At 44.2% G+C, this 27434-nt stretch overlaps 4 protein-coding genes across 9 annotated transcripts; 3 read left to right on the top strand and 1 right to left on the bottom strand.

The window, feature by feature from the left end:
- Positions 1 to 42: 42 nt before the first annotated feature.
- LOC103987420 (uncharacterized) lies at positions 43 to 6152 on the top strand. Of its 5 annotated transcripts, none has more exons than XR_010514124.1 (9): positions 43 to 492; positions 1455 to 1546; positions 2171 to 2318; positions 3254 to 3385; positions 3478 to 3621; positions 3742 to 3961; positions 4063 to 5114; positions 5188 to 5480; positions 5579 to 5715. XR_010514124.1 is itself a non-coding variant. In XM_009405716.3 (9 exons), exons 1-9 carry the CDS (start codon positions 394 to 396, stop codon positions 5977 to 5979), a joined length of 2556 nt encoding a protein of 851 aa, XP_009403991.2. In that variant the 5' UTR covers positions 43 to 393; the 3' UTR covers positions 5980 to 6152. The 5 variants fall into 5 exon arrangements, 4 of the variants coding, with proteins under 4 accessions (XP_009403991.2, XP_009403990.2, XP_065042915.1 ...); XM_009405716.3 differs by adding an exon at positions 5838 to 6152 and having other exon boundaries at positions 4066 to 5480; positions 5579 to 5742; XM_009405715.3 differs by adding an exon at positions 5833 to 6152 and having other exon boundaries at positions 4066 to 5480; positions 5579 to 5742.
- Positions 6153 to 7029: 877 nt separating this feature from the next.
- LOC135676056 (uncharacterized) lies at positions 7030 to 13094 on the top strand. The gene is made up of 5 exons (XM_065186841.1): positions 7030 to 7378; positions 8846 to 9782; positions 9924 to 10019; positions 11506 to 11642; positions 11710 to 13094. The coding sequence occupies exons 1-5, from the start codon at positions 7161 to 7163 to the stop codon at positions 11879 to 11881; spliced, it is 1560 nt and encodes a 519-aa protein (XP_065042913.1). The 5' UTR covers positions 7030 to 7160; the 3' UTR covers positions 11882 to 13094.
- LOC135675445 (uncharacterized) lies at positions 12453 to 12887 on the top strand. The gene has a single exon (XM_065185598.1). The coding sequence runs from the start codon at positions 12453 to 12455 to the stop codon at positions 12885 to 12887; it is 435 nt and encodes a 144-aa protein (XP_065041670.1).
- A 7247-nt stretch (positions 13095 to 20341) lies between the features above and the next one.
- On the bottom strand, positions 20342 to 25878 carry LOC103987418 (phosphatidylinositol 4-phosphate 5-kinase 1). 2 transcript variants are annotated; one of them, XR_010514123.1, is made up of 10 exons: positions 25776 to 25878; positions 24379 to 25691; positions 24125 to 24286; positions 23837 to 24002; positions 23249 to 23359; positions 22932 to 23125; positions 22700 to 22830; positions 22511 to 22613; positions 21419 to 22134; positions 20342 to 21059 (listed from the first exon to the last, which is right to left on the bottom strand). XR_010514123.1 is itself a non-coding variant. In XM_065186840.1 (9 exons), exons 1-9 carry the CDS (start codon positions 25869 to 25871, stop codon positions 21861 to 21863), a joined length of 2550 nt encoding a protein of 849 aa, XP_065042912.1. In that variant the 5' UTR covers positions 25872 to 25878; the 3' UTR covers positions 21167 to 21860. The 2 variants fall into 2 exon arrangements, 1 of the variants encoding a protein (XP_065042912.1); XM_065186840.1 differs by lacking the exon at positions 20342 to 21059 and having other exon boundaries at positions 21167 to 22134.
- Between the last annotated feature and the right edge of the window lie 1556 nt (positions 25879 to 27434).

Below are 27434 nucleotides of genomic sequence, written 5' to 3'. Positions count from 1 at the left end.
ACAGGAAATAATCACGGGAGAACATTATTTCCGTATGCGTACCGACAAAACATGGACACCGTCCTTCGACTAGGCGATGAGAAGGAAGGAGAGCCAACAAGCTCAGTGAAAGAAGAGATCGGAAGGAGCAGGCTGCATTTGTCTGCGAGCCTCTGCCCTCGTCCTAGCGGCGAAGGAAGCATGGGAGAAAAAAGTTCCTTTTTTGCTTCTTTTTTGAGGTCTTTAGATTTGGCATCTGTCGCTTGCTCCTCCTGACACCGAAGCTTCTTCGAGTGGGGGGTCGGCGTGGGGTGAGGAGAGAGGATGATGATGCCGACGGGAAGATCGTAGAAAGGAGGGATCTTGGCTCGTATCTGCTGCTCTGTTGCTCCATCTTTTTGGCGGGAAAGCGGAATGAGGCGGCTGGCGAGGGCGGACTCGCCGGAGGTGGTGAGGGTGAGCGAAGCCTCGCCCGAGTCCAGCTTCCGCGAGCTCGATGATGTCTTCTTGCAGGTACTATGCTTGTTTTATTGTGTAGAGGGTTGCTGTTGGGGGCGAGGGAATCAGACTGATTAGTGAAGGGGTACGGGGCTTCTTGCATGAATATTCAATTTTAATTCGGATTTAGTTCTCTTTTCTCCACTGTTGGTTCTAGAAAGCGTGGTTGTTTATCGGGAGATAGTGACTTAGATCTTATTATCAATCGGAGCAGAAAAGATCACTGTTTGTCCTCTTCTTGCGAAGCCCAAAATTGGTAAATAGGGGAAAAGCGGAGTAAGCACGTACTTAAGGATCGTAGGTCAGTAGACAAAGGGGATCTTGGTAAAGGTGTGATTCGTCGACGATAATGGACAGTGAAGGCGAAGGTATGATGATGTTTTGTGATACTGAAGTATAAGACTGCTCTGTTCGACACTTGTGATCAGGGTGATCTCGTTAATCTCTTCAAGGCAGCTAACTTATCATACTAAGAAATGAGAATTGATTCCTGAAAACCATGAAGAGAGAGCGACGCCTATACGTAGGTGCTAAGCTGAGCTCATAAACTCCGAGAAAGGTATCATATTAGAATGACTATTGCAGGATGAAAGACAAATATTTGCGTTTAAATACAATTCTGAAAACTAAGCTTTCATGGGTACTTGAGTCCACACCATTCCTCCCTTTACTGTTTCTTGCACACGTTTCTCGTGCTTGTACCAACTGATCAAGGTGGAAAAAGTACGGTTTAATCCATAAACAACACAGCACAACTTATTTAAGACTGAGATTTAACTTCAGAAACGAACTAATATCATGAGCATGATACAGCATTCATAGTAACTGTTGGAAATGGAAATTGCTTTGACCAATTGATGCTAGTAAATCAAAGCATGCCTGTATATGAGTTATTACTTATAAACTATACTTGTCTAGTTCATCCTTTCAATTGTATTTTATCCTGAAATTGGCTCATTTAATTTGTTTTTCTATAGACTCAAGCGAGGATATGGCTTGGAGAAGTTCTGCATATTAGATTTGATGAGGAGACTCCTATTGCTGACTTGCTTGCTGATGGAGAATTGCTGTGCGTTTGACCTTTTCTATTCATCTGATTTCTAGCATCAGTAGCATCCATAAAGTTTCAGCTAGGGAAATCATGGGCTGTTCAAGCTTTGCAGTTCCTATGATCAGTGGCATAATTCCTGACTATTTAATATTTAAAGAAAAGGCATGATTTGCTTCTTTTTTTGTGGTCTCTAATCTCCAACTAAGATGCTTTTTAAATTTTTGGATAACTTACTTCGTTTGATGCCACACTTTTTTAGATTTATAGTATGCAAAGAAGTTTATGGTGATTTATCTGGAGCTTCATGCAGACACACACCCCATAATGCGCTAAATTGTGAATATTTCCTTTTGGCGTTTTTAACAAATTCATCAAGGGCTTAAAATGAAAAATGCAATGATCATATAATGGATGGTAGATTTAGTTTCACAAGGTATAAGATAGTCATATTTCATGCTCTAGAAACATGAAGGCTTCAACTAAAAACCACCTAGGTTGCGATATAGGTAGCACAAGAATAAATATCAGAATACATGAGATCACAAAAAAAATGTGCTTTTACACAAAATATTTGCAAAATCTAGTCACATTTTTGTGTCACATATATTCTAATCTACTATTTTTTTTCAATGATGCATGCAGTTTTCAGGTGTCAAAAGTTGTTTGGAAGATGCTCTTAAAGAAGCATGTCGAGCTAAAAAGTTCAAAAATATTTATATATGAACGAACTTCATTTGCTAAGCACGATGGGAAATACATGCCTTACCCCAAAGTTGACTCATTTTTGAAGGTACATCTCATGTCTGCTGATAAGTAGATAGGTATAATCTTTAATTTTAATAAATTTCTATATTCATTTATGCAAATCCATCAATTATTATTTAGTACCAAAAGTTAACCTTAAATTTGTCAAGTCTGACTCGGACCGGATTATTGTGACTCCAATATTCAAAATTCACCAACTTGTTAGATGTAAAGTTTTTTTTGTTCCATCAGACCAACTTTACTTCATCAGTAAAAAACTGCGGAACACACGACTAATACAATACGTCATTGCTTCCTCTTGTATTGGATTAATATTCAACACACATCATGTCAGTTGATTGTTATCTCCCTTAGGTATGCAATGGCCATCCTACATCATTGTTCCTTCTTTCTCTAGTTTCCTTTTATTTTGTTCAGGTCCTTATTGATGATTTTCCTTTCATCTATGATCTATCTACCTTGCTTCATTTCTTGCCCGAAGCCACCATGTTGTGGATGAATTATGCTTAACTTGTTTGTGTTCCATTTGCTAACTCACCGTCATTCATACCTCTAAAATGCATTTGGTAATTTTAGTGCCTCCCATTCTGAGGAGCCAGTAAGGATTTTGTAGATCTAACCATCCAGCCACTGTACAAGCTTCTCTGTGGCATGTTATACTCATTTTCTCCTCCAAATTACTATTTCTGTTTACTGGAACAATGGAAACATGAACTATTATCTGTCTCTTGGACATACTATGGCACACAAAAAAGAATACAGAAGATTGAAAAACAAAAAGACAATGGTATGTCATTTGCAGACAGAAATAGGCATGAATGCAACAGCATCCAACAGCCATAGTCATGCTGTCGGGAAGAAGCCAAGAAGTTATGTTCTTTCATATCCGTAAGCCTGATATCATTTTAAAGAAGTTCTTTTCAAGATCCTGATGATGGACAGCTTGTTCATTGTTTACAGATCTGCCAAATCCTTCAATTAACTGGTGTTGATTTGTTCTCACCATCAGATGTTGTTGAGAAAAGGGATACTCGCAGAGTCTGTATGTGTATTCGTTCTCTTTCAAAGAAAGCCAGGTTAAAGAACTTAAGTGTAAGAACTGCAATGACTGGTATTTCATTGGTTGTGCAAACAAACATGATTATCTTGCAAAACTTAGGTTTTCTTTTCATTGTTTTCCATAGGTTCCAGACTTTGATGTGGTCACATACACAATAGCCATGCCAACTGATCTGGTTGGTGGTATCCGTAGAAGTTTGGAGCAATCAAGATGCAGTTCATCAAGTTCTGGTAGCTATAGCATGGATTTTAGAAGGTTTTACAGACAGGCAAGCTCCAAGTGACTCATAATGATATTGGCAAAAGCAAGTGTTAGCATGCTTTCAATTCATAAATTACTGTGGGATCTGGGAGAAGATTACTGACATAAAAATATTGTTTTTCTGTAGAAAGGTTACAGTGGACAACATGATCAGAGCCATGAGTACTGTTCTGAGTCTGATGAAGCAGAAAGCAGCTTCAATGGGTTAGAACTTGAGAGTCCGTCCTCGAATGTTTCATATGACACCTCAAACATATTCAATTTAGATGGAGAAGTTTTTGCCCAAGGAAGCATAGGTGGTGACAACTGTGGTGAAAATGGACATAAGAGTGAGCACCATGGAAAAGGTACATGTTTTAATCCAATTGTTCCCCTTTCATAAGCATTATAGAAACTGAGAAACATGATATTTTAATCTTATAAGCATTTTCCTGTTCTAAATTGCTAGCAGATGAAAGTGCAACACCTTGTTCTGTTGATAAGGACCAAGGACTTCAGCCGTTAGAGTGGAGTGGATTTGGGAAACAAGTTCAGAATGGTGATATTAAATGTTTCGAGAAATGTTTTCTATCTTGTGCAGAATTGCCATATGAAGCAGAGATTCCATCTTATATGGATTCTGTCCCAGAAAATTGCTCACCCAAATCTTCAATGTCTGATACCCTTATAAGTACTGCTGATGGCAATGAAGAATCTGAGTGCATGATTCAGCATGAAGAAGACCTAGATGGAAGTCCTGTACACATGTTTCAATCTCATGATGGAAAATCAAGATGCAAAGGCTTGACACAGCATCTGGATGAAAAGGATGAGAATCAATCTCATCTGGCATATAACAATTTTGGAGGTACAGAACAAAACAGTGTTCATGTTAACTTGAAAACTAATGGTGCCAATTCCATTGATGGGTATGCAATGCCAGAATATTCTTTTGAAAATGGATGGGCTTCTCCAGATGTGTCCTGTCAAAATATCCACAATGCTGATATTGTTCTTCTTGATTCAGAACCACCAGGTGTCTTATCGTGCTTATTAGTGGGAAATGATGATTCACAAGGGAAAGACAGTAGTATGCATGAAATGAGGACTGCTGATCAAGCTATAGATTGTGGACAATGCTTTTCACCTACTTCTGAACTTGTCCCCGATGAAGCAGCAAAAGTCTCAAATAATGATAATTTTCAACATGACAATCATAGTGCTGGAAATTTCTTGTTCACAGATGATTTGTGTATGTCAACTTCTGGAGAATCTAGTGACCAAACTCTAAATGTGGAAGAAAGAAATATTGGACATATACATTCATCACTACCTACTGGCGTGTTTTCCGTTCATGACACTTCCTGTGTGTGCTTGCAGCATATGGATAAAAGCATTCCAAATACTGCATACAAGAACTCTGCGCAAATGAAGAACGACATTGCTGGGAGATGTTGTGTCAATAACCTTGATCCTCACTACAGAAATGAGACTTCGGGGATGGTGTCCGGAGTAGCCATAGTAACTATGAACTCTAAGTTATCCTGCAGCCATTGCTCAAAAGATCTTCCTGATATGGAATATATGTTCGCAGATGCTGCTGCTGAAGGGGCGTCAGACAATAGCTACTTCTCTGGAACTCTTTCCACTTTGGGACCTGCCTGCCATTCTAGTACTGTCCATACTGGTGCTCCAGCAGAATTTGACAATGACTGCACCAGAGACCAGGCAAGTTTCGCATGCTCAAATCATGAAATTCTAGCTGAAGCTATGGGTGATATCACCGCTGAGACGAACTCGGAGGTCAGATATGAGGCTCATCTCATAGATGATGTTGGCACAAGCATGAACCGGATGGTTCCAGATGTCGATGAAGAAAGAAAAAAGGTGAAGCTGTAGATATCTTTGTCATGGTTTTTAGTTACCTTCCTTGAAAAATCAAAATTGTAGGCTGTTTACAAATCAAGTGTTCTTGTTATAAATAGGACATGGACGACGTTGCAAATAATCTACCATCGACGATGACCATAAGTGCGAACAATAAGGAGGAAACCGTAGTCAAAATAAGAAGCCCCGGAAAGAAGGTGCTCAAGTCGATCGCTGGTAGTGTTACATTAATTGGTGCCCTCCTTGTTTTCCTTCATCTGAGGTATGATACCATTATCATGTGAGAGATAAGAGGGTACAGTATTGTCACAAGTTCCTTTGTGATCCTTTCCTAAATCTTGTCTTTCCTTAGTGCAGGAGAAAGAGCGATAAAGAGAAAAATTACCACACTGTTACGCCCCTACGGACCAAAGAAACATGTCAGAAAGTTGACACACACAACACGGTGGAGGTTGGCAAATCCGATAAGAAGTACCCTGGAGAGAGGCTTAAGCTTTAAGGTCAGAATAGAATCAGTCTGAAGCAGGATTTGGTCTTCAATATCTAACACCTATATACAAATAACACGGTGATTGAAATAGCTGTAAATCTAAGAGAAGTTAGCATTGTTTGATAACCATTTGCACTGTATGTGGCCTTCTACAATTTTGCAGTGGAATGATGGTTGCTCTATTGCTGGGAGTATAGTTTGGTCATTGTGTGTATGCTGTCATTGGAGTATTGTTTTAATTGGAAGATTCCTCTGGAGATAGATGAACATCATCATATCACATCCCACAACTCTGATCTTGGCTAACACAGTCAAAGACCAGTTGAATCCTCACCTGGAAGAAAGAATCATGAAGTTTTTACAAAAGCATAACTTTCTACAAAAGAATCATGTAAATGCATTTGATTCAAATGCCCATGGCTTCTTGTTGTCTTGTGTATACTTCCAGTGTCAAATGCAGACACACACACAGACTTTAATCATAACAACTGATGGTGTTCATTTGTCCACCTCCATTGTTTTTAGCTTTGGATGACATCAAGGTTGGGATCCACCATTAGTTGGGCAGGCCTTGTCATGTGATAAGAGCTCTTGATCTAATCTTTGGACACATTTGGGATTTAGATCTTGGGTTATGAATCTTGCATTGTCTGCTGCCCACATCCTTTCCTCCACTTCCTTGCCTTTGATGATGAATACAGTTGACACTGTCGATCATCACCTTAAGAGAATATACCACTTCCAAAATTATTGTTCCACGTAATTAGATAATTAAGGGAAAAATCCATAAGAAGCTTCCTCTAAAGAACCTGCAATTAGTGCTCCAAAAGTCTCACATCAGTGTTCTAGTAAACCATCTTTCCTCTTATTACAGCCGCTTCAGCTGATTCCTCCTGAGCTTTGAGATTCGTGCTTATAATCTTGGAGCAGCGACGGACGGATAGATGAGACCCCACGTGTTGCGGTGCAATTAAAAGTAGGAGTCGGTGGTGGGCGTTCCCAGTATATTATTACCCGCACCCGTCCATGTCGCACCCCAGCGGCACCCGTCTCTCTCCTCTATCTCCCGTAGGTGGGCCCCGCTGCCTCCCACGTCTCCCACCTCTCACTCTTTGTTCGCGACTCGCCCGCCTCCGCTACCTGCCCTCTTCTTGTTGGCGAGATCTCCCCTCCTCCGTCTCGGCTCTCCCATGGATCTGGTCGCGGCGGCCGCCGCCGCAATCCTCGTGCTCCTCGCCGTCGCTGTGGCGGTTCCAAGAACGGCGGCCTCGATCCACGCCTATGATCTCGAGCCCTTCAGGGAGGTCGGCAACTCCGTCCTCCTCTCCGGCGGCAGCGAAGGGATCGTTGCGTCGGACCCCGATGCTCGTGGCCCCTTTCGGATCGAGGATGGCCGTGCTTATATCAAGTAACTTCACCCTTCTTCTCGATACTCCGCTGCTTCCGGATCCGATTATTGTCGATGTTGGATTGCAATGAGAGAGTGGTTCGACGAGCCGCCATTAGTTATTGCGATTCATCGGCATTTATTCTCGAATTATGTTCTTTTAGCTTCTCCCGATCTTTCGTCGGTCCTTTTTGTTTATGCTATATCAGCAATAATCTAGGAATCTGATGAAAGAGGTTGTTTGCCGGCAGAAGCAATTAGATCTGTAGCTCTTGGTAGAATTGGAAGAGATGGTGGTTACACATTCTACATCTGTGTTGATTGAAATGATTTGTTGGGACACAAGATTCGGATTCGGCTAGGGTTAAGGTGGTTCTTGCTGCACAAGTGTTTATTCGACAGCGATTCTGTATTCCTTCTTGACCATATTATGCTATAGATAAGAATAACTGCGCTACATAGCAAGGCCTTTGTGTTGTTGTTGTGAAACGTCGCTGTTTCATTTTGCAAAGCCAGTTGCATAACTTAGGATATTGATGAGATTGCGGCTTACTTTTTGTTAGGGTTAATTATTTGCGTTGTACTTTGCATGTGCTTTGAACGATCGGTTGGCCGCAAAAACAGGCATATTTATCTGGAATAGTTCAGCAGATATGGAGATTTCAAGATCTCATTAGGTTTTTTGGTGCTAGGAATGATTGCTTATTGATTGTGGCAAGTGTAGCAAAGGTGTAAAATGTTGACATTGTGCGGCACGATTTGTGCAAGATTGCCTATGAAAGAATTCAGTTTAACATGGGACTGTGAATCGAGGTGTCATGCGGGGGAAGGCATACAATGTATCTGTGGGTTGGACTAAAAGATTTCTGGGTATGCTTTCATCACAAGCACTTGACATGCTTCGCAAGTACACCGAGATGAGGTTTAAACTTTTAAGCAAGTCATTGTTTCATTAGGAGACTTCACCTTAGTAAGTTGAATCATCATCAAGATTCACAATTTTTAGATAGTTGATTGATATTGACGTCCAACAGCAACTATTACTGACAATAGCAAGCTAAGATTTGATGTGGGGTGGCTTTGTTCAGATTAAAAGTGCTAGACTATAGAAAAGATCACAAACACGATTGGAGACAGGAATTAGCGATTATGATGGCTGACAGAGAGATTATGATGTCCATTAAATTACCCTCTGAGATTGCCCTCAAAGAGCTGAGTGGTGGAGAGAATACTCACTAGTTGACCCATGATAATTGGGGACAAGTTTTTTGTGTTTTTGCTGCATTGAGTTGTAAATCCCTCTATTGATTATTAACTTCAAGTTCGTTATATATTTAAGTAATGTTCTAATCTGGTAGATATTGGATTTTTTTGTATCCTTTAAAAATTGCTTTGTGACTATTTACTATTTCTGCCTAATAGCTACAGGTTCTCTTCAACCTTCTATATTTTTATGTCCTTTCTTTTTTAATTGATTGACCATTGCAGGTTTGACAATATCACGTTCTGGAGGAGTAAAGAATCAGCCGAACAGCACTCAAACATGGGGCACAGCACAGGATTAATCCAGGCTATTATATTTGAAGCATCTGACCGTGATAACATTGGTGGATCTGCTTACGGGGGGCAAAGGTCCATATGTTGCACCCCTGATCTTGCTAAGCTTGAAGGATGCAAACAAGGTGAAGTCATCAGAAGACCATCCTCCGTGGATCCAAATTGGCCTGTTATATTAAGCACGCACTTCAGGGCAGATTACATATTCACAAAGATGGATCCTAATCAGGTTAATATAACAAAGACTGGAATGTATAACTTGTTCTTTATCTCTTGTGATCCTAAGCTAAGGGGACTGACAATGAGTGGGAAGACAATCTGGAAAAACCCTGATGGTTACCTGCCTGGGAGGATGGCACCGCTAATGAAATTCTACTTCTTCATGTCTATGGCATATCTGGCACTCAGTTTCATTTGGTTTGCTCAGTACATTAGATTCTGGAGGGATATCTTGCCTCTTCAGAATTGTATTTCATTAGTTATAGCTCTTGGCCTGTTTGAAATGACTCTTTGGTACTTTGAGTACTTAAATTTCAATGACACTGGTGTGCGACCTATTGGAATAACCACTTGGGTTGTGACCGTTGGGGCTGTCAGAAAAACTGTTTCACGTCTTCTTATTCTTACGGTTTCTATGGGTTATGGTGTTGTACGGCCAACACTTGGAGGTCTTACATCCAAGGTGCTTCTTCTTGGAGTAACATATTTTTTGGCATCAGAGTTACTCAGTATCACGGAAAATGTTGGGACAATCAATGACATTTCTGGCAAAGCAAAATTGCTCCTTGTCCTTCCTGATGCATTTCTGGATGCTTTCTTGATTCTTTGGATCTTTACTTCTCTTTCACGGACATTAGAAAAGCTGCAGGTATATCAAGTACAGCCTTAATTGAACTATGCCTCTCATCTATAATATGCTTCTAATTACCCTTCAAAGTTTTTTATCACTTCTTATGATATGAGCGGTACGGTCTTGTTTCTGAAGTGGTTCTTCTTTTCATCTGTGTAGGCTAGGAGGAGTTCTGTGAAGTTAGATATATACCGGAAGTTTACGAACGCATTGGCTGTTGCTGTGATTGCTTCAGTCTCTTGGATTGGATATGAGGTAGAAATATTTCCACCCTGCTATACCTTGACCAATCATCTTTGTACTTTATCTATGATTAGATGTTTTCATTTTGGCTTGATGCATTCAAGAATCAACAAAAAGGAAAAGACAGAAGCAGTACATTAGCATTTAATTAGACCGGTATTTCTAGCCTACTCCGACAGTACTTTACAGCTTTGTTGTTGTTGCCGTCGTCCTTCCTAGAGTTGCAATGTAGAATGGAGAATATATATATATATATATATATATGTATATATATATATATATATGTATATATGTATATATATATATGTATATATATGTATATATGTATATATATATATGTATATATATGTATATATGGCAAATGACACATTACATTTACTACGTCTCATGGGGGTGTAAACAGGCACACGCTAAGCAAATAACCATTGACCTAGCTTAAAATATCCACTGTTGAGTTCATTTTACATCTTATATGGTGCAAGTGAGCTGAGGAAAGGCTTGACTTACATATTGTAAAGGTTGTATAAAATTTTGATTTTAAATTATAGAAGGAAGCTGAAATAATATTAAAGCTCAGTTAGCGAGATACCATAGAAGACAAAGAGGAAGTTCCAGGGTCGATTATCAACAGATAAAGGAATCTGCAAGTTCTAACAGATAAGGGAATGTTAGAGAAAAGCGAGCTCATCAAATCCTGCTACTAACTGCTATGCTAATGATCCAAGCACAACTCTCCAAGAGAGCATACAAGATACCCCTTGGAACCATGACTTTAAGATTCATTCAGAAATATGGATAAGGAATTGGACGAGGTACTTATACTTTCTTAATAGGAGGAAAATCAAACAAGTGCACATTTAGAAATTAGTAAAGCCCGATATAGAAGTCATCATAGTGATGCCAAAGAACATTCCTAGTACCTTTGAAATTCACTTTAATTTGTCTCTTAGGTAACACCTACATGCACTAACTTTTCTTAAATTAAGACTGTAATACTTGATAAATTACACTGGAAGTTCGGTCCAAAAATTCTCAGATAGAGTTAGCTTCTGGCTGGTCAAAGTATTTTGTTTAACTAAGATAAAGTTAGGTCCAAAAATTCTAAGAAAGGTTAGCATATTTGAAGGTAAGACTGCATATATTGATTCTCCCAAGACCCCGTATTGGTGGGAGCCTCATGCACCGGGTACACCTTTTTTTGCCCGACTGAATTCCAGAAAGGGTTTGGAAAGGACCTTCCTTTGCATCACTCTTGATGGATGAGCATTCATGCTGCTGTGCAATTTTTCCAAACATGGTGCATGATACAGTCTTTTATGTAAATAAATTTCAATCTGAGTATGTTTTTGGAGATATGAGTACCCATACATTGGTTGCAATGTCAGTGTATTAAACATGTAGGCAAAAACTTTGGAAGGACATCAAATGCAGGCATTTAGTGAAAGGTAATATAGTAGAAACCTTTTATGATCTTAGTCTAAGGCATCATTTCCTACAGGTTTATTTCAAAGCAACAGACCCCTTCAGCGAGAGATGGCAGAGTGCATGGATCATTACTGCTTTCTGGGACATTCTTTCCTTGGTGCTGCTCTGTGTCATGTGCTATCTGTGGGCACCATCTCAAAGCTCTCAAAGGTATTACTCCTGCCATGTTTGTGCTCCTGCCATAAAACCGTGTCTAACGTTCAAACTTCTACTTCAGATATGCTTATTCGGGTGAAGCTGGCGACGACGACGAAGAAGCACAATCTCTTACAAAAGGGACTTCTGATGGCAACATTGGATTGGTGAAGCTCGATAAAAATGAAAGGAATGCAGATCATGCCAATGCATTTAGTCTTGAAGATGAGGCGGAAGAGGACAAGCTGGAGTAGATTCTCCTTGTGTACATTGTTCTACCCTATGAAGATTGTAGCAGCAGCCAAACAATCATCACCATCCTTTCGAGCAGAAGGTGCATGGAGAAAAGTCTACTCTATTTGTGTTCCCTTTTTTTCTTTCTGGTTTGCTACTACTAGCTGAGGCAGGAGGATTGGCAGTATGGAAATCATGACTTGCTGTTTGTAACGATTTGGTGTAGATCGGGGGAACTATGATTTTGATGGGTGGAGGTTTATGTTGTGGTTGGATCTTTAAAGTTCGTGCTTATTGATGGTGCTTTAGGCAAGTGTGATATACTAATATGGTCGCCGTCTTCATTCTACTGCTTTCCAGATAGCAGCAAATGGATGTTCAACGAAGCTGTGTGTACACGGTGAGATGGTATTTATTGTGATGGGAACCAACTGGACCAGCAAAGTCAAAAAGGAAACGACCGAGTCCTCTCCGCTTTCCCGTGGTTTGGTTTCTCTAAGGTGCCGCTTGTTGTTGGTCTAAAGAACTCATCGTTCCTTTCCTCCACCGCCAAGCGATAACAACGCCCTTCTCGGATTCACTGTGATCGCGATGGCCGGGCGATCTGGCGGAGGTGGAGGCGGCCCGGGCCCGGGCCAAAACCCTCGCGGATGGGACTTCCGATGGGGATCTGACCGTGCCGGTGGTAGAGGTGGCGGGTGGGAGTACTTCTGGGGCGTTGGCTCGGCGCCCGGCGGCCGGAGCGGGGGCGGGGGCGCTGCTGCTGGTTTCGGCTTCTGGCGAGGGTCGTACGGCCGACCCGAGAACGGCGCCCACCAGTTCGGGTTTGGATGGAGCGGTCGTTCCGATGACGGACGCGTCGGCGGGGGAGGAGGCGGCGGTGGAGGGTACGGCTTCGGATTCGGTGGCGGTGGCGGTGGCGGTGGCGGGGGTGGGACTTCGAGCGTTGGAGGGTTCGGGTTTGGTGGAGCTCGCGGTGACGGAGCAGGCTCTAACAGCGCTCCGCCGCGGGGTACCGGACCGTGATGGGAGTTGCTTCAGAATTACGATTGTGCACCCTCTCTGCTGTAATATCTACGGTATCTTGCATGTGATGTTTGTGGGTGTTAATACATAAACGATGTGGAGAAAAATAAGGGGAGGAGGACGCTTTGTAATAGGAATCTAATTATGGACACTATGTTTGGAATTTTACTACGCTTAAGAGCACATAACGTTACTTGCGATGTTTAATTTCTCGTTGTTTTTGCTTGAGAATCTGCTATGCATGTATAGGAAGCATGAATCCTCCTGTCCTAACCCAATATATATATTGCACAAACAGCAGGCACGCCGTGGTGTCACGAACGGTCGTCGCGCACCCGCAACAACTCCGTTCAGCGATCCGTTCGTCGCTCACACCCGCTTGTACAGCTGCTTGACAGCAGGTTTTCTTATGGTTTTGGGTCATTTTGCTTGTAAATATGTAAGTTCGAACAAGCTGCAGCGCTGCAATGCGACCGCTCACCGAACCGAGCAAAACAGCCCCAAAACAGCCCAAATCAGCCCCGTTTTCGCGTGCCACGGGTTCGCGCGGCGAACTGTCTCGTCAAAGCAAAATGTCAGCCATCTCAGACCCCAGGAACCCCCCAGGTGGCACCGGGCTGGATGGGGCTTCGGTTATATACCGGGCGTAGACACTCTTTCGCAAGTTCGCACGTGACCTTTACGGGAACTTGGTGTTGCGTCCGGGACCAGGTGAGCGGCTGTTTGTGGGCTTGCAGCTGTTCGTTCATCCTTGAAAGCCTTGTTTTCCTCCCTCATCCTCTTTTCTCTTGTGCACACAAGGTGTTCGACGATTTGCTTGTAAAGCTTCCCTTTTCGCGAGACTTCGGGACTTGTCCGTTGCTCGTTCTTTCGATCTAACTTTCTTTCTCTTTTACAGGTCCTTCGGGACCTGCGAGAGGTTACAAAGTGGCTGATCCTTGCGGAGCAAGATCGCAAGGGCGAAGCGCGACTTGGGCAACGCAAGCTAAGTTCGCGTCTTTGCCGCACGGGTGACCCGCGACTTTGGCAACGCACGCTAGCTTCGAGTCTTTGGCCGCAAGGGTGCCGCACGCCTTAGGCAATTCCAGCTAAGGTCGTGACATTGTGGTATCAGAGCGGGCAAGCTCTTCGATCGAACAGCGAACGAACTTCGCAACTTCGCCATGGCAAAGCATCGTGGCGAATCAAGCAAGACGGGGCAAGCCGGACCCTTGCCCCAAGCAGCCGCAGGTGGGCTGCACGTGCACACTCGCTCTCATGCTGTTGGAGTCGCTCACGAGGATCGTGGCAGCGAACAGGATGAGCGAGAAGTTGGCAACTCTCCGCGAGCGGAGGAAGCGCAATCTGGTGCGCTAACTGGGAAAAAGAGTCATAAGGAGAGACTCACGACGGCGGAAACCCGCCTGGATGTTCTGGAAGCGAGCATGGAGGAACTCTACCATGGCCAACAAAGACTTGTTGGGGTAGAGAGCTCGCAAGAGGAAGCGGAGTCCAGGATCGACAAGGTCGAGGCCCTAGTCGACCGACTGTCCGATGACACCAAGGACTCCGTGCAGCACTTACAGGACGTTGTGGCGGAACTCACGGCAAAGGTGGCTATGCTCACAAGAACGCTAAATGCGGGAGGAGGCAACACCCGCGTTGCACCGCCACAAAATTTGAGGGCACCTGAGCCCCATGGATACGGAGGGGCCAGAGATGCCAAGGAGCTCGAGAACTTTCTGTTTGACATGGAGCAATACTTCCGAGCTACGAGGCCCGATTCTGAAGATACCAAAGTTTCCATAGCAACAATGTATCTGAATGGAGATGCGAAACTTTGGTGGCGAACTCGTTGGGAGGAGATCCAACAAGGTCGGTGTCGAGTCGACACATGGGAAGACTTGAAGCGGGAGTTGAGAACTCAGTTCCTACCGGAGAACACAGAGTTCGTCGCAAGAAGGAAGTTGAGACAACTCCGCCAAAGTACCACCATCCGAGACTATGTAAAGCAGTTTTCTGCACTGATGCTGGACATACAGGACATGTCCGAGAAGGACAAGTTGTTCAGCTTCCTTGATGGTTTGAAACCATGGGCTCAGCAGGAGCTGAATCGAAGGAATGTTACCGACGTGGTCGGGGCAATTGCAGCTGCAGAAAGGCTCACCGACTTCGTTTCCTCTGAAGACCCAGCGAGAAGGAAACAATCTTCAAGCAATCGCCCTCCAAAACATTCTCGAGGGAAGGAGCTCGGGGGCGAACAGAAGAAGAAGAGCTCCCACAAAGGGCCGAACCCAAAAGGCAAGGCCTCAAAACCTGGAGGATGCTTCTTGTGCGGAGGACCGCACATGGTAAGGGAGTGCCCACAGAAGCAGGCACTCAACGCTTTGACAGCTTCCATCCACCCTCCCCGATCGGACAAGGGCAAAGCTGTTGCTCTTAGTTCGAGCAGTTCAGAATCCAGCAGCGACGATGAGGAGTCGCAAGGACCCCGAATGGGAGCAATGCGTCTGTTGAACGCTATGCGGGGTCAAGTGGGGGAGAACATGAAGACGAAGGCACAAAAAGCAGGAAGTAGTGAACTGATGTATGTGGACATCAAGCTGAATGGCCAAACAACCCGTGCAATGGTGGACACGGGCGCTACCCACAACTTCATAGCCGATCGTGAAGCACAGCGACTTGGGTTGACCTTGGAGAAGAGCCCAAGCCGAATGAAAGCAGTGAACTCGGAGGCCAGGCGGATCTCCGGGTTGGCGAAGGGAGTTCCCATCAGAATCGGGACTTGGAGCGGAAACACCAACATGATGGCCGTGCCACTAGACGACTTCCAAGTGATTCTTGGAATGGAGTTTATGCACGCGGCGAAGTTGGTGCCGATGCCATTCTTGAATTCCCTATGTATGATGGGAGGCGATGATCCCTGCGTGGTTCCCGTCTCTCGGAGAGGAACCAAGGAGCCCCAACACATCTCGGCGTTACAATTGAAGAAAGGGGTGCGAAAAGGCGAGTTGACATTCGTGGCTGCTATGAAGCTAGAGCCACTCAACGAGGAGGTCATTCAAGAACCTGCCGTGGTGGCGAATGTCCTAAAAGAGTTCAAAGATGTTATGCCACCCGAGTTGCCGAAGACTCTCCCTCCACGCAGAGGCGTGGATCACAGTATCGAGCTGGAGCCAGGAGTGAAGCCTCCAGCAAGACCACCCTACCGCATGCCTCCACCAGAGTTGGCCGAACTCAGGAAGCAGTTAGGTGAACTGCTAAGCGGTGGTCTCATCCGCAGCTCAAAAGCACCTTTCGGAGCTCCAGTTCTCTTTCAAAAGAAACAAGATGGGAGCCTCCGATTATGCGTCGACTACCGAGCCCTCAACAAAGTAACAGTGAAGAACAAGTATCCCATCCCGCCCATTGCGGACTTGTTCGATCAATTGGGCAAGGCGAAGTATTTCTCAAAACTCGACCTCCGGTCGGGGTATTGGCAGGTGCGCATTGCTGAAGGCGACGAAGCAAAGACTACTTGTGTGACCAGATATGGAGCGTTTGAGTTCTTGGTGATGCCTTTCGGCTTAACCAACGCTCCGGCCACATTCTGTACTCTCATGAACCAGCTATTCAAGGAGTATTTGGATAAGTTCGTGGTCATCTACTTGGACGATATCGTCGTCTACAGCCAAACGCTCGAGGAGCACGTTAAGCACCTTCGGACGATTTTCAAGGTTCTCAGGGAGAACACGTTGTTCGTAAAAAGGGAGAAATGCTACTTTGCTCAGACTGAGATCCTATTCTTGGGGCATCGAATCGGTGATGGCTCCATTCGGATGGATAAGTCGAAGGTGCAAGCAGTTGCGGAATGGCGAACTCCAAAGAAGGTGCCAGAGTTGAGATCCTTCCTTGGTTTCGTCAACTACTATCGACGCTTCATCGCGGGATATTCGAAGCGGGCAACCCCACTGACGGAGTTGCTGAAGAAGGAGCAGCCTTGGAAGTGGTCGGACAGATGCGAGATAGCATTCCAAGATCTGAAGGCTGCTGTTCTGGAAGAACCAGTGCTCAAATTGCCAAACTATGGAGAGCCCTTTGAAGTCCATACAGATGCTTCGGACTTTGCTATTGGTGGAGTACTCATGCAAGAAGGTCATCCGGTGGCCTACGAGAGCCGCAAACTCAACGAGACCGAGAGGCGGTATCCAGTGCATGAGAAGGAGATGACAGCGGTGATCCACTGCCTACGAGTTTGGCGACACTACCTCCTCGGGTCGCGATTTGTGCTGAGGACAGACAACATCGCCCTGAGTTATTTCCAAACTCAGAAGAAGCTCTCCCCAAAACAAGCACGGTGGCAGGACTTCCTGGCTGAATTTGATATGGCAATGGAATACAAGCCCGGGAAGGCGAATGTCGTGGCCGATGCACTGAGTCGGAAGGTGGAGTGCGTGAATGCTGCACAACTGGAGGGCAGAGGCCAAACAAGTCAGTTACACTCGAACTTCCTTCCTCGAATCAGAGAGGGACTGTATAGTGATCCCCAGGCAGTTATCCTGATGCAGCTCATCAAAGAAGGCAAGGCACGACGATTTTGGGTCTAGGAGGGACTTGTTTACACAAAAGGGAATAGAGTTTATGTTCCCCGAGTGGACAATTTAAGGCGTGAACTCTTAAAAGAGTGTCACGATTCCCTTTGGGCTGGACATCCCGGCATTCACAGAACATTGGCTCTCGTGGAGAGGGCCTTCTACTGGCCAAAGATGGGGATTGATGTGGAGGAGTATGTTCGAACATGCCTTACTTGCCAACAAGACAAGGTGGAGCAACGGAAGCCGGTGGGACTTTTGGAGCCGTTGCCTGTACCAGAGAGGCCATGGGAGAGCATTTCCTTAGACTTCATATCAAGCTTGCCGCCTGTAGGGGGACTTGGATCGATACTTGTGGTGGTCGATCGGTTTTCAAAGTATGCAACTTTCATTGCTGCTCCCCTACACTGTTCAGCTGAAGAGGCGGCCAGACTGATGATGAAGGGTGTAGTGAAGTATTGGGGAGTCCCACACAATATTGTTAGTGATCGAGACGCTCGGTTCCTAGGACGATTCTGGACCGAGCTATTCAAATTGTTGGGGTCAAAGTTATACTTCTCTACAAGCCTCCACCCCCAGACGGATGGTCAGACTGAAAGAATAAATTCGCTCTTAGAGCAGTATCTCCGGCACTACGTGAGTGCCAATCAACGAGATTGGGTGAAGCTGTTGGACATCGCCCAATTCTCCTACAACTTGCAGCGGAGCTCTGCATCCAACAAGAGCCCCTTCGAAATTATCACAGGACAACAACCGTCGACTCCGCACACTATGGCAATTGGTTATACTGGGAGTAGTCCATCAGCCTACCATTTCGCAAAGGAGTGGCATCGAAATGCCGATATTGCGCGGGCTTACTTGGAGAAGGCGGCAAAACGGATGAAGAAGTGGGCAGACTTGGGAAGGCGACCACAAGAGTTCAAAGTTGGCGATTTGGTGTTGGTAAAGCTCCATCCAGCATCACTCCAATTCTTCAGGAAAAGAGTCCACAAAGGATTGGTGCGTAAGTATGAAGGGCCCTTCCCAATTATCAGCAGAGTAGGCAATGTTTCTTACAAGTTGCAGCTGCCGGCGTGGTTCAAAATTCACAACGTTCTTCACGCCAGCAACCTGAAGGCCTACCATTCGGATCCGCAAGATGCTTCTCGAAGTATTCCAACTCGGCTACCTCCCATCACAGCCTCCTACGAGAAGCGAGTGGAAACCATTCTAGCGGATCGCAAGATAAAGCTACCCAATGGAGCGGAGCAGACAGAGTACTTGGTGAAGTGGCGAAAGCTTCCCCGAACTGAAGCCAGTTGGGAGCCTGAAGACGCCCTGCGACATGAAGAAGAAGTCATCAACAACTACCAACAAGCGTCGACGAGGGCGTCGACAGTTTAAGTGGGGGAGAATGTCACGAACGGTCGTCGCACACCCGCAACAACTCCGTTCAACGATCCGTTCGTCGCTCACACCCGCTTGTACAGCTGCTTGACAGCAGGTTTTCTTATGGTTTTGGGTCATTTTGCTTGTAAATATGTAAGTTCGAACAAGCTGCAGCGCTGCAATGCGACCGCTCACCGAACCGAGCAAAACAGCCCCAAAACAGCCCAAATCAGCCCCGTTTTCGCGTGCCACGGGTTCGCACGGCGAACTGTCTCGTCAAAGCAAAATGTCAGCCATCTCAGACCCCAGGAACCCCCCAGGTGGCACCGGGCTGGATGGGGCTTCGGTTATATACCGGGCGTAGACACTCTTTCGCAAGTTCGCACGTGACCTTTACGGGAACTTGGTGTTGCGTCCGGGACCAGGTGAGCGGCTGTTTGTGGGCTTGCAGCTGTTCGTTCATCCTTGAAAGCCTTGTTTTCCTCCCTCATCCTCTTTTCTCTTGTGCACACAAGGTGTTCGACGATTTGCTTGTAAAGCTTCCCTTTTCGCGAGACTTCGGGACTTGTCCGTTGCTCGTTCTTTCGATCTAACTTTCTTTCTCTTTTACAGGTCCTTCGGGACCTGCGAGAGGTTACAAAGTGGCTGATCCTTGCGGAGCAAGATCGCAAGGGCGAAGCGCGACTTGGGCAACGCAAGCTAAGTTCGCGTCTTTGCCGCACGGGTGACCCGCGACTTTGGCAACGCACGCTAGCTTCGAGTCTTTGGCCGCAAGGGTGCCGCACGCCTTAGGCAATTCCAGCTAAGGTCGTGACAGTGGGTTGCAACTCGATGGGCTCTTTTCAGTGTCTCTCACTTTCTTCTAACTCCAAACGAGACTCGAAGAAATTTGTTATTATCCTTTTATTTTTTAAAATTTTAAATAATATTTATTGAATCTATTTAATTCTATTAGAATCGAATAAAAATTTATTTAATATTTATTTATTATTAAGAATCTAAATCGTAGTGAATTCTATTCGGAACTCTATAAATAGTAATGATATAACTATTTTTTTATAAAAAATAAAATATTATTTAATCTTTAGACTAACCCAGGAGACATAAATGATCATTCTTTTTCCCATCGATAAAAAAAACGTAGGATCTTGTCATAATTCTACTGCTATATAAAAGCATTAGGTTGGGAAGCCCAGCCTTGTTTTTATACCTACCGCGGCTATACTTTTGCTTTATGTATTGGATCTGAGCTGCTGCTACTATTGCTACAAGCTCTCTGCGGGTAAAAACAAGTCACGGAGCTGACGACTGACCGAAACAAAAAAAAGCCGGAACGCGCGCAAGGGAAGACTCCCGAGACCTCAAAGCACCCCGTTTATTTGGTTGCTCCATTTCTTCAAGCACCTGGCGAACACGAGACGATCCGTGAACAGTGAGTGCTATTTGCCTTCACAATGGTCGAGAACCAGTATACCAGTTTAAATCCACTTGGGTCCTTTTCACGCGAAAAGACTCTGGAGAGATATTTAAGAGTCATCAGCAAGAAAGCAAGTAGCGGTTTACTGTAATGGCGTAAGCCGAAGGAGACATGCAGATTCGAGTTCACAGGCGATCAGTGGACACATACATATCAACTTCCCTATCTGAGCTCGGTTTCGTGTTGAAACAAGACACTCAATCAAATAACGACTAGGAAAGGGTACGGAAAGGTGATAAGCCCTGACACAGCCTTCGACCTCGATTACAACTAGCATAATGAGAGAGAAGAGAGATTAAACTTATCTTTCCCCCTCTCCAAACTCCAAAGATGAATACCTGATTGGAAGAAAGGGGGAAAAAAAGCTGAATGCTTAATAGTATTCTGTTCCTTGAGATGCTCAATAGTTAGTGGTAAGCAGCCTTCTCTCCTCTTTTGGTTCACCAGTAGAGGAAAGAGTAACACGGGAAGCTACAAGGGTTAGATTGGTCAAACACGGAGAAAAGCAAAAGACGCCAAGGATAAGGAAAGAAATGGAATTTGAAGGAGATGTTGAATGGGAGAGCAACAACAGTGGGAGTGGGTGGGAATGGGAGAGAGAAGAGGAAGGGAAAGAGGAGAGATGTGATACCATACCCACCATCTTGGCTGGCGCACTTTTCTCCGCTTTTGATGCCAATTCCATTCTCCAGCCCACCTTTTTCCCACGTCCGATAATGCCCCTCTCAACTCAGAAGCTGTTGAGATGGGGCAGTGAGAGCTTCTCTCAGATTTGGTCTGGAAAAGGTTATCGGAGTAATATTATTCCATACTGGAAAAGAGAGAGAAAACAAACAAACAACAAACGATAGCAGAAAAGAAACAGAGAAAGATCAGAGTGACTGTAGCAGAAAGAAGGTAAAGTTTAACCTACTCATGCACATATCATCATCACTATCATCACCTTCCTCTTCCATTTCCTGTACAATTCTTATTTGATGCCTACAACTGCAAGTTGATATGTTCTTTTCTTTTTTTTTCCCCCTCACAGTATAAAATTATGTTCCCTATCTATCTGAAACCCAAAAGGAAGTATAGAAAACTAATGGAATCCATATACCATATTGTAACAATGGCAGAGCTTTCAAACTTGTCACCTGCTGGAGCAAATTGTAGCATCCTCCGCTGGTCAATTGAGGGTCTCAAACTTAAGCTAGTGAAATCTGCACATGTAACAATTCATTCTCTGATCAAGATCCGCCTTCATCCGATGGACAGTTGAAGCTCTCAACTTCAGGTTCCTAATGCTGAGTGTCTATGGCTGATTAGCTCACTGATCATCGGAAAGGTACATGAGCATCTCAAATTTAGGTTTCGCGAAGCTGAAAGATAATTTTGGTCATCTGCCTCCTATATAGCAAACCTTCAAATGCTTCTCCCTGAGTCACGCCTTTCAGTCCGTTGGCATTTGCCAAATTCAGGTGTCATAGAGCAAAGTTATTAACAGCACATGTTGAGCCAATAACAGAGAGTCATGTTTCGTCCATGGTGATTTTGGCTTCTGAAGTCTGTCCAGGTTCTCCCCCTGTCCCTGTTTGGTCAGTCATCTTCCATAAAGATTCTCCTGATGAATTCTTGGAACCGCCTGGAGTAGAGCTTTGGATCCACTGCTGAGATGGAATTGGGATCCACCTGTAAGGATTTGTAAGCATGTTCCAGCTTCTTAGTAATATCGTAGTCCTGGAGGACATCGATTATCCCAAAGTAGAGAATCACATCATGGATCTTGCCATTGAGTGTCGGCATCAATTCGCTTCTTGTTGTGTGCTCTGCTCTTGCCGGCATGTTTAAGCCTAGCCCAATAAAAGGTTTCCTAACCATGAAGATAATATATTGACATGTCAGAAACCAACAATTTATAAACAGATTTGAAGGTATAGCTTGCATTAAACAATAGACAATATTATTCTAGTGAAGAAAATAAGCAATCATGTATTATCTTTCTAATGAAAATTGAGACATGCGGAATACAGAACCAGCAAGGTCTAAAATGCCAGAAATATATTGAATACAACAATATGTTTGCTATGGAGAATGCAAGTACAAGAAAAAAAATCATAAAGGCTAGCAAAATATAGTTGTTTTTACTTGTTACTCATCATAGTAAAGGGAGCTGGAGTTTGAATTAGTCTTTTTATTCCAATTAAAGTTTCTACGACCAGAAAAAACAATGACTTCGATAGACATACCGGCCACCCATTGATAGATCCATATCTTGATGGGTTGACTTCGATAACTGCAATTTGGACCAAGCAGCTCGATCTTGAAATGAATAGCTCTTGCGATAAGGTTCTAATCAAGTACCATTACTAAGTTTAGATGGACTTGAAGTGCTCCATAGTCCATAATGTACCAAACTATGAGAAAAATCAACTTACTTGTAGAAGCAGAACATGGTGATGAACCTGCCCACGATGCTGAAACATCATCACAGAAGTGACACCCCAACAGGAGACTATAATCCATAATCCCCTCTGCTTCCAAGAATTCACAATCCCGCTTGATTTGTCTGAAACGTGAACAAATATCATCAACTCACAGAAGACAGAGGAACAAAATAATAAAAAACACAAACAATCAAACAGTTCAAGCTACAAATTGAGCACTTACTCAAGAAGCTCCAGGTACCAAGACCTATGCAGGCGAAATATGTAGCTTAGGTCAAGATCCTTCAGGGTTGTCATCTCATCAATCTCTTCCTCAGACTTGTCAGTTGATCGACCATAGGATGAACCTTTCAGGTCAAATCTTCTATGAATATGATAATCTGAGCAAAATAAATTGCCCATTATAATGAAACGTACCTGTTCTCCAGCCACATATAAGCAAACAAGTACATGGATATTAACCATTATCATACCAGTTACATTGTGAAGAATGCAGACAGCTAAATGATGGGGAAGCAGCTTATCCGAATAATATCTTACCTTTGGCCCACCAATGGGCTTCACACAATGAACACCATAGAACTTCGTGACCAGTGAATTTTCATACCGATAGACATGTTGGTAGTAACTGGGTAACATCCTAATAAGTACCTAAAGACCAATTATTAAAGCAAATTATGAGTCAGTACCCAAATAAAAACAGATTAGTGAATATTTGCTAAGAGATAAACTTTCGCAAACCAGTGACAAACTATCTGGTCTTGTTTTATTCATTGAGATACGTGCAACCGTGCAATGCCTGATCAACTGCATTCTTCTCTCATAGGCAGGACCAAGGGCAGTAGAATTCATAAAAAGTTTTTCGAAGCTAACGATTCTAACAGACACTAGCATTGTGATGCATAGTAGAAAAGTCAGATCTCATTGTATTTAACATAACAATATGCAGCTAAAGCATGACGACTCATATCTGTGGAGTAAATTATGTGCATCCAATAGTTGTATTCCTGATTCCAATTGGCAACTGTTAGATCCAGCAATTTTATGAACTTGAGCCACAGAACCATAAAGAATTACTGACACATAAATAGGACTATCAATGAAAAACAAGCAACTAAATCATCTAACCTTCACTTCAGATTTCTTTACAGTCTTAATCATGAAGCGGTCATCTTGGGTTAGGTAGAAGACACTTCCGCTCTTCCCAGGGGAAGATAGTTCCCTCAAAGCATCATTTCCACATATGGCTACCATATAATCTGCCGGATCAACGTTAAACAACTTCCTCAAGTGTCTGCAAGCCAAGTACATCACAAATTACTTGAACAATCCAAAATCAAAATCCAACCTATATAGGAAAAAGGAAAATTAGAATAAATTATATTATTCTAGCTGGTAAAGATGAATAAATACTACCTGAAAACCATAGGGCAATAATCCTTCCACCGGAACTCCATGGACTGGTGAGGTGGTGTAATCTTTGATCCCTCGGGAGGAAACCTAGTCCAATACTTCTCCCTGGGATCAAAATCCCTGGCTCCGAGCTCTCTGAGTGAACCTGGCTTCCCAACAGAGTAACTAAAACAAAATAAAATGAACCCAAATTTCAAATGAACGTTCCAGAGGAAATAGCAACCAACACCTAACCAGAGAGACATCAAGCCATTTACCTGATGCCCAATTGAAGGTTCAACATCAGATCATAGTTCTTATGACCCTTCAATATGGTCTGCCCTGGCTTCTTCGCCTCCCATGTTGACAAACAATATTGGTTGCGTCGCTGCTGCACGGCACTGATTAGTGTTCGCTCACCCTGATCGAAGGACAAGCCATCCTTGTAAAGCATCGCTGCCTCGATTGTATCGATGATATCGCATGTGATGTCCCCGGCCTCATCCTCAGATTCCCAGATACAGATCCTGGGGAAGTTCTTTTCTGCGGTGGAGCTCCTCCTCCCCAGTACACCGTCCACCGACGATGTCTTCCTCGAAGCTGGTGCCAGCGGCGGAAGCATGAATGCTTCATCCAAAAGCGAGAATGAGCTCCTCTTTCCACCGATCTCCTTGCGTCCTGTGGTGACGGCAGGGTAAAAGGTTCCGTTGAAGCTCTTTGGATCGCCTTTACTCCAGCTACCGACGTAGCAACTGCTGTCGGGCCACGTGAACACGCCGCTCCCCTTTGGCACGCCGTTCTCCCAGTGGCCGTCGTAGCGGTTGCCATTCGCCCAGATCAGCGCCCCGCGGCCGGAGATGACGCCGTTCCGCCACTCGCCGACGTACTGGTTCCCGCTCCGCCACACATACCGGCCTCGGCCCTCCTGGAGGTTGCGCCGCCACCCGCCCTCGTAGTAGTCGCTGTTGGCGTACCACTTGCATCCGTACCCGTGCTTGCGGTCGGCGATCCAGAAGCCTCGGTAGGTGTCGCCCTCCGATCCAGTGAAGGTCCCGAAGCCCTCCATACGGCCGGAGCGGAACTCGCCCTCGAACGTCGCGCCGGAGGGCCACGAGAACTTACCCTTCCCGGCCGCCTTCCCCCGCCGCCACTCCCCCTCGTACATGCAACCGTCGGCCCACAAGTACTTTCCGCGGCCGTGGGGCGCGTTCCCGACGAAACCCCCAGTGTACATGTCCCCGTTCGGAAGCGCCTTCTCCACCGCCGTCGCGTTCTCTTCCGGAGAACATGCAGCGGGGGCGACTCTCCGGCCGCCGCCGCCGCCGCCCTGAGATCTACTTCTAGCCTGGTGGTACGCCTCCGCCTGCATCGCCGGGGGGACCGCCACCACCACCGGCTTGCCTGCGTCCTCATCCACCGCTTCCCCGCCTCCGTCGCCGTCACGTCCGAGACGCCACATTCTCCGATCAAAAGCCCTAATCGCCTCCAACCGAACCCGGCATTCCTCTTCGGATCGAAACCACCGCTTTTCCCTCCTCCGTGGACAAATAGAAGAAGATATGGATCGAATCCAGGAACAGGAAGAGAAACCCTGCAGCAAACAAGGAATAGGTGCAGCTCAAGAAGATGACTCGCGAGAAGCAAAGAGCAGAACAGGAGGCCGTCCTGGGCTTGCCTGTGCTTTTTGTTCTTTCGCTTTTGCTTTGCTCTTGTTCCGATATGCAATAGGGCCAGAGAAGGGGGTCGTCATCGGCATACAATAATACCACATCAACGCCAGCGAGGCCGTTCGAAGAGCTCATTGACGAAACTACCCACCACCACGTTCGAAAAGGGCACTACTATGCCCCGTTATTCCCCAGAGGCCAATGGACAGGTGACGCATTTCTTATTCGTCGTGGGGATACGCTGATGCGATATCTCATCTTCTCCTACCGCTTTTACCAAATTGACCCCTCTCAGCGTGTGGTCCCCCCCTCGGCCAGCGACGTCTTCGTCCCATTAATCCCAAAGGGTTGCGACGAACCTTATCGTGATATACGTCTCGATGTTTCCTTCCGACACTGTGTGATAATGAGCGGCCGTTACCATTTTAGCAAACCGTTATAATCGCCGATATAAAACGAAGGCGTGATGAGATATGCACTGTGGCAGGATTGATAATTCGCCCGGGGATTTGTGACGTCACAGGTCATCATTAATGAGGACAATGGTATTAAAACAACAACATATGCTGATCCCAAATAATTAGAACATTGCTGCTTATCAATTATGGTTGATGATGTTAATTTAAATTAAATGATATGACAAAAACAAACATAGACGTGCGTTAAAAAACGTTGACTGTTTAGATATTGCAATAAATTGCTTGTTTATGTATTATGATGATGATGATTGTAGGGGATCGATTCAATTGTGTATAATTTTGCTGTGCTTGATTAACTTGGGAAATGATTCCATTTGATTTGGTGAGGATACTTTGAAATGATTAGAAGGTGGGAGAGAATCAAATCAGTAATATCAATAATTAAGGAACAGGAAATTTATACTTTTAAGTTGATGAGACAGTTGTGTGTGTGGCAATATTATATTAGAGTTAGAAAAGGGAGATGGATATGCGTCAGCCTCTTGAAGCAACAGATTGGATACAAGTGATGTTTTATATTTAAAAGACATTCAAACATCATAATGAGTACATACCTGAATTCTTATATATCTTTACAGAATAAGCAAAAAAATTTATTTGTTTATCTGGATGTAAGTTTAACATACATATTATAGCAAAATCTATGAAAGTGAGTACACGGCATTGCAATTAATATCTATCAACTATAATTTAAATTTATAAGAGAACAATACGCCATTAAAAAAAACTCATTATAGATATATCAATAATATTTTATTTTATAAAATTTAAACTAGCTAATATTAGTCATAACTAAAAAATTACATATAAACTATATCAAAATTTATGAGGGTAAATAATTAAAAAAAATAACATTAATGAACAAAATTTTATATATTTACTTGGGTTAACTAAATTGTTACAGGAAGATGTTAGTAACGTCATGGTCAACTTGACATGGTTTGAACCTGTGCATAAGGTTATCTAGGTAAAAACATTAAAATCCTAATATGTCATATGCACAAAGATCAAGATTGAAATAAGTTTCTTGACCCTTAGGTGCAAAGGTTAGATAATTGATTCCCCCGGTTGCTAAGGTACGAAGGTCAGGATTGTCGAACCTCATGGTGAACCAAGAGGCGATGACAAAGAGTGTTGCTACCTCTTTTACCATATTGAAGGTTTAAAGATGTGAACAAAACAACGATA

Source organism: Musa acuminata, chromosome BXJ1-6 (genome assembly GCF_036884655.1).
Source record: "Musa acuminata AAA Group cultivar baxijiao chromosome BXJ1-6, Cavendish_Baxijiao_AAA, whole genome shotgun sequence".
Lineage (NCBI taxonomy): Eukaryota > Viridiplantae > Streptophyta > Magnoliopsida > Zingiberales > Musaceae > Musa > Musa acuminata.
This window is presented reverse-complemented; position numbering and strand designations above follow the sequence as displayed.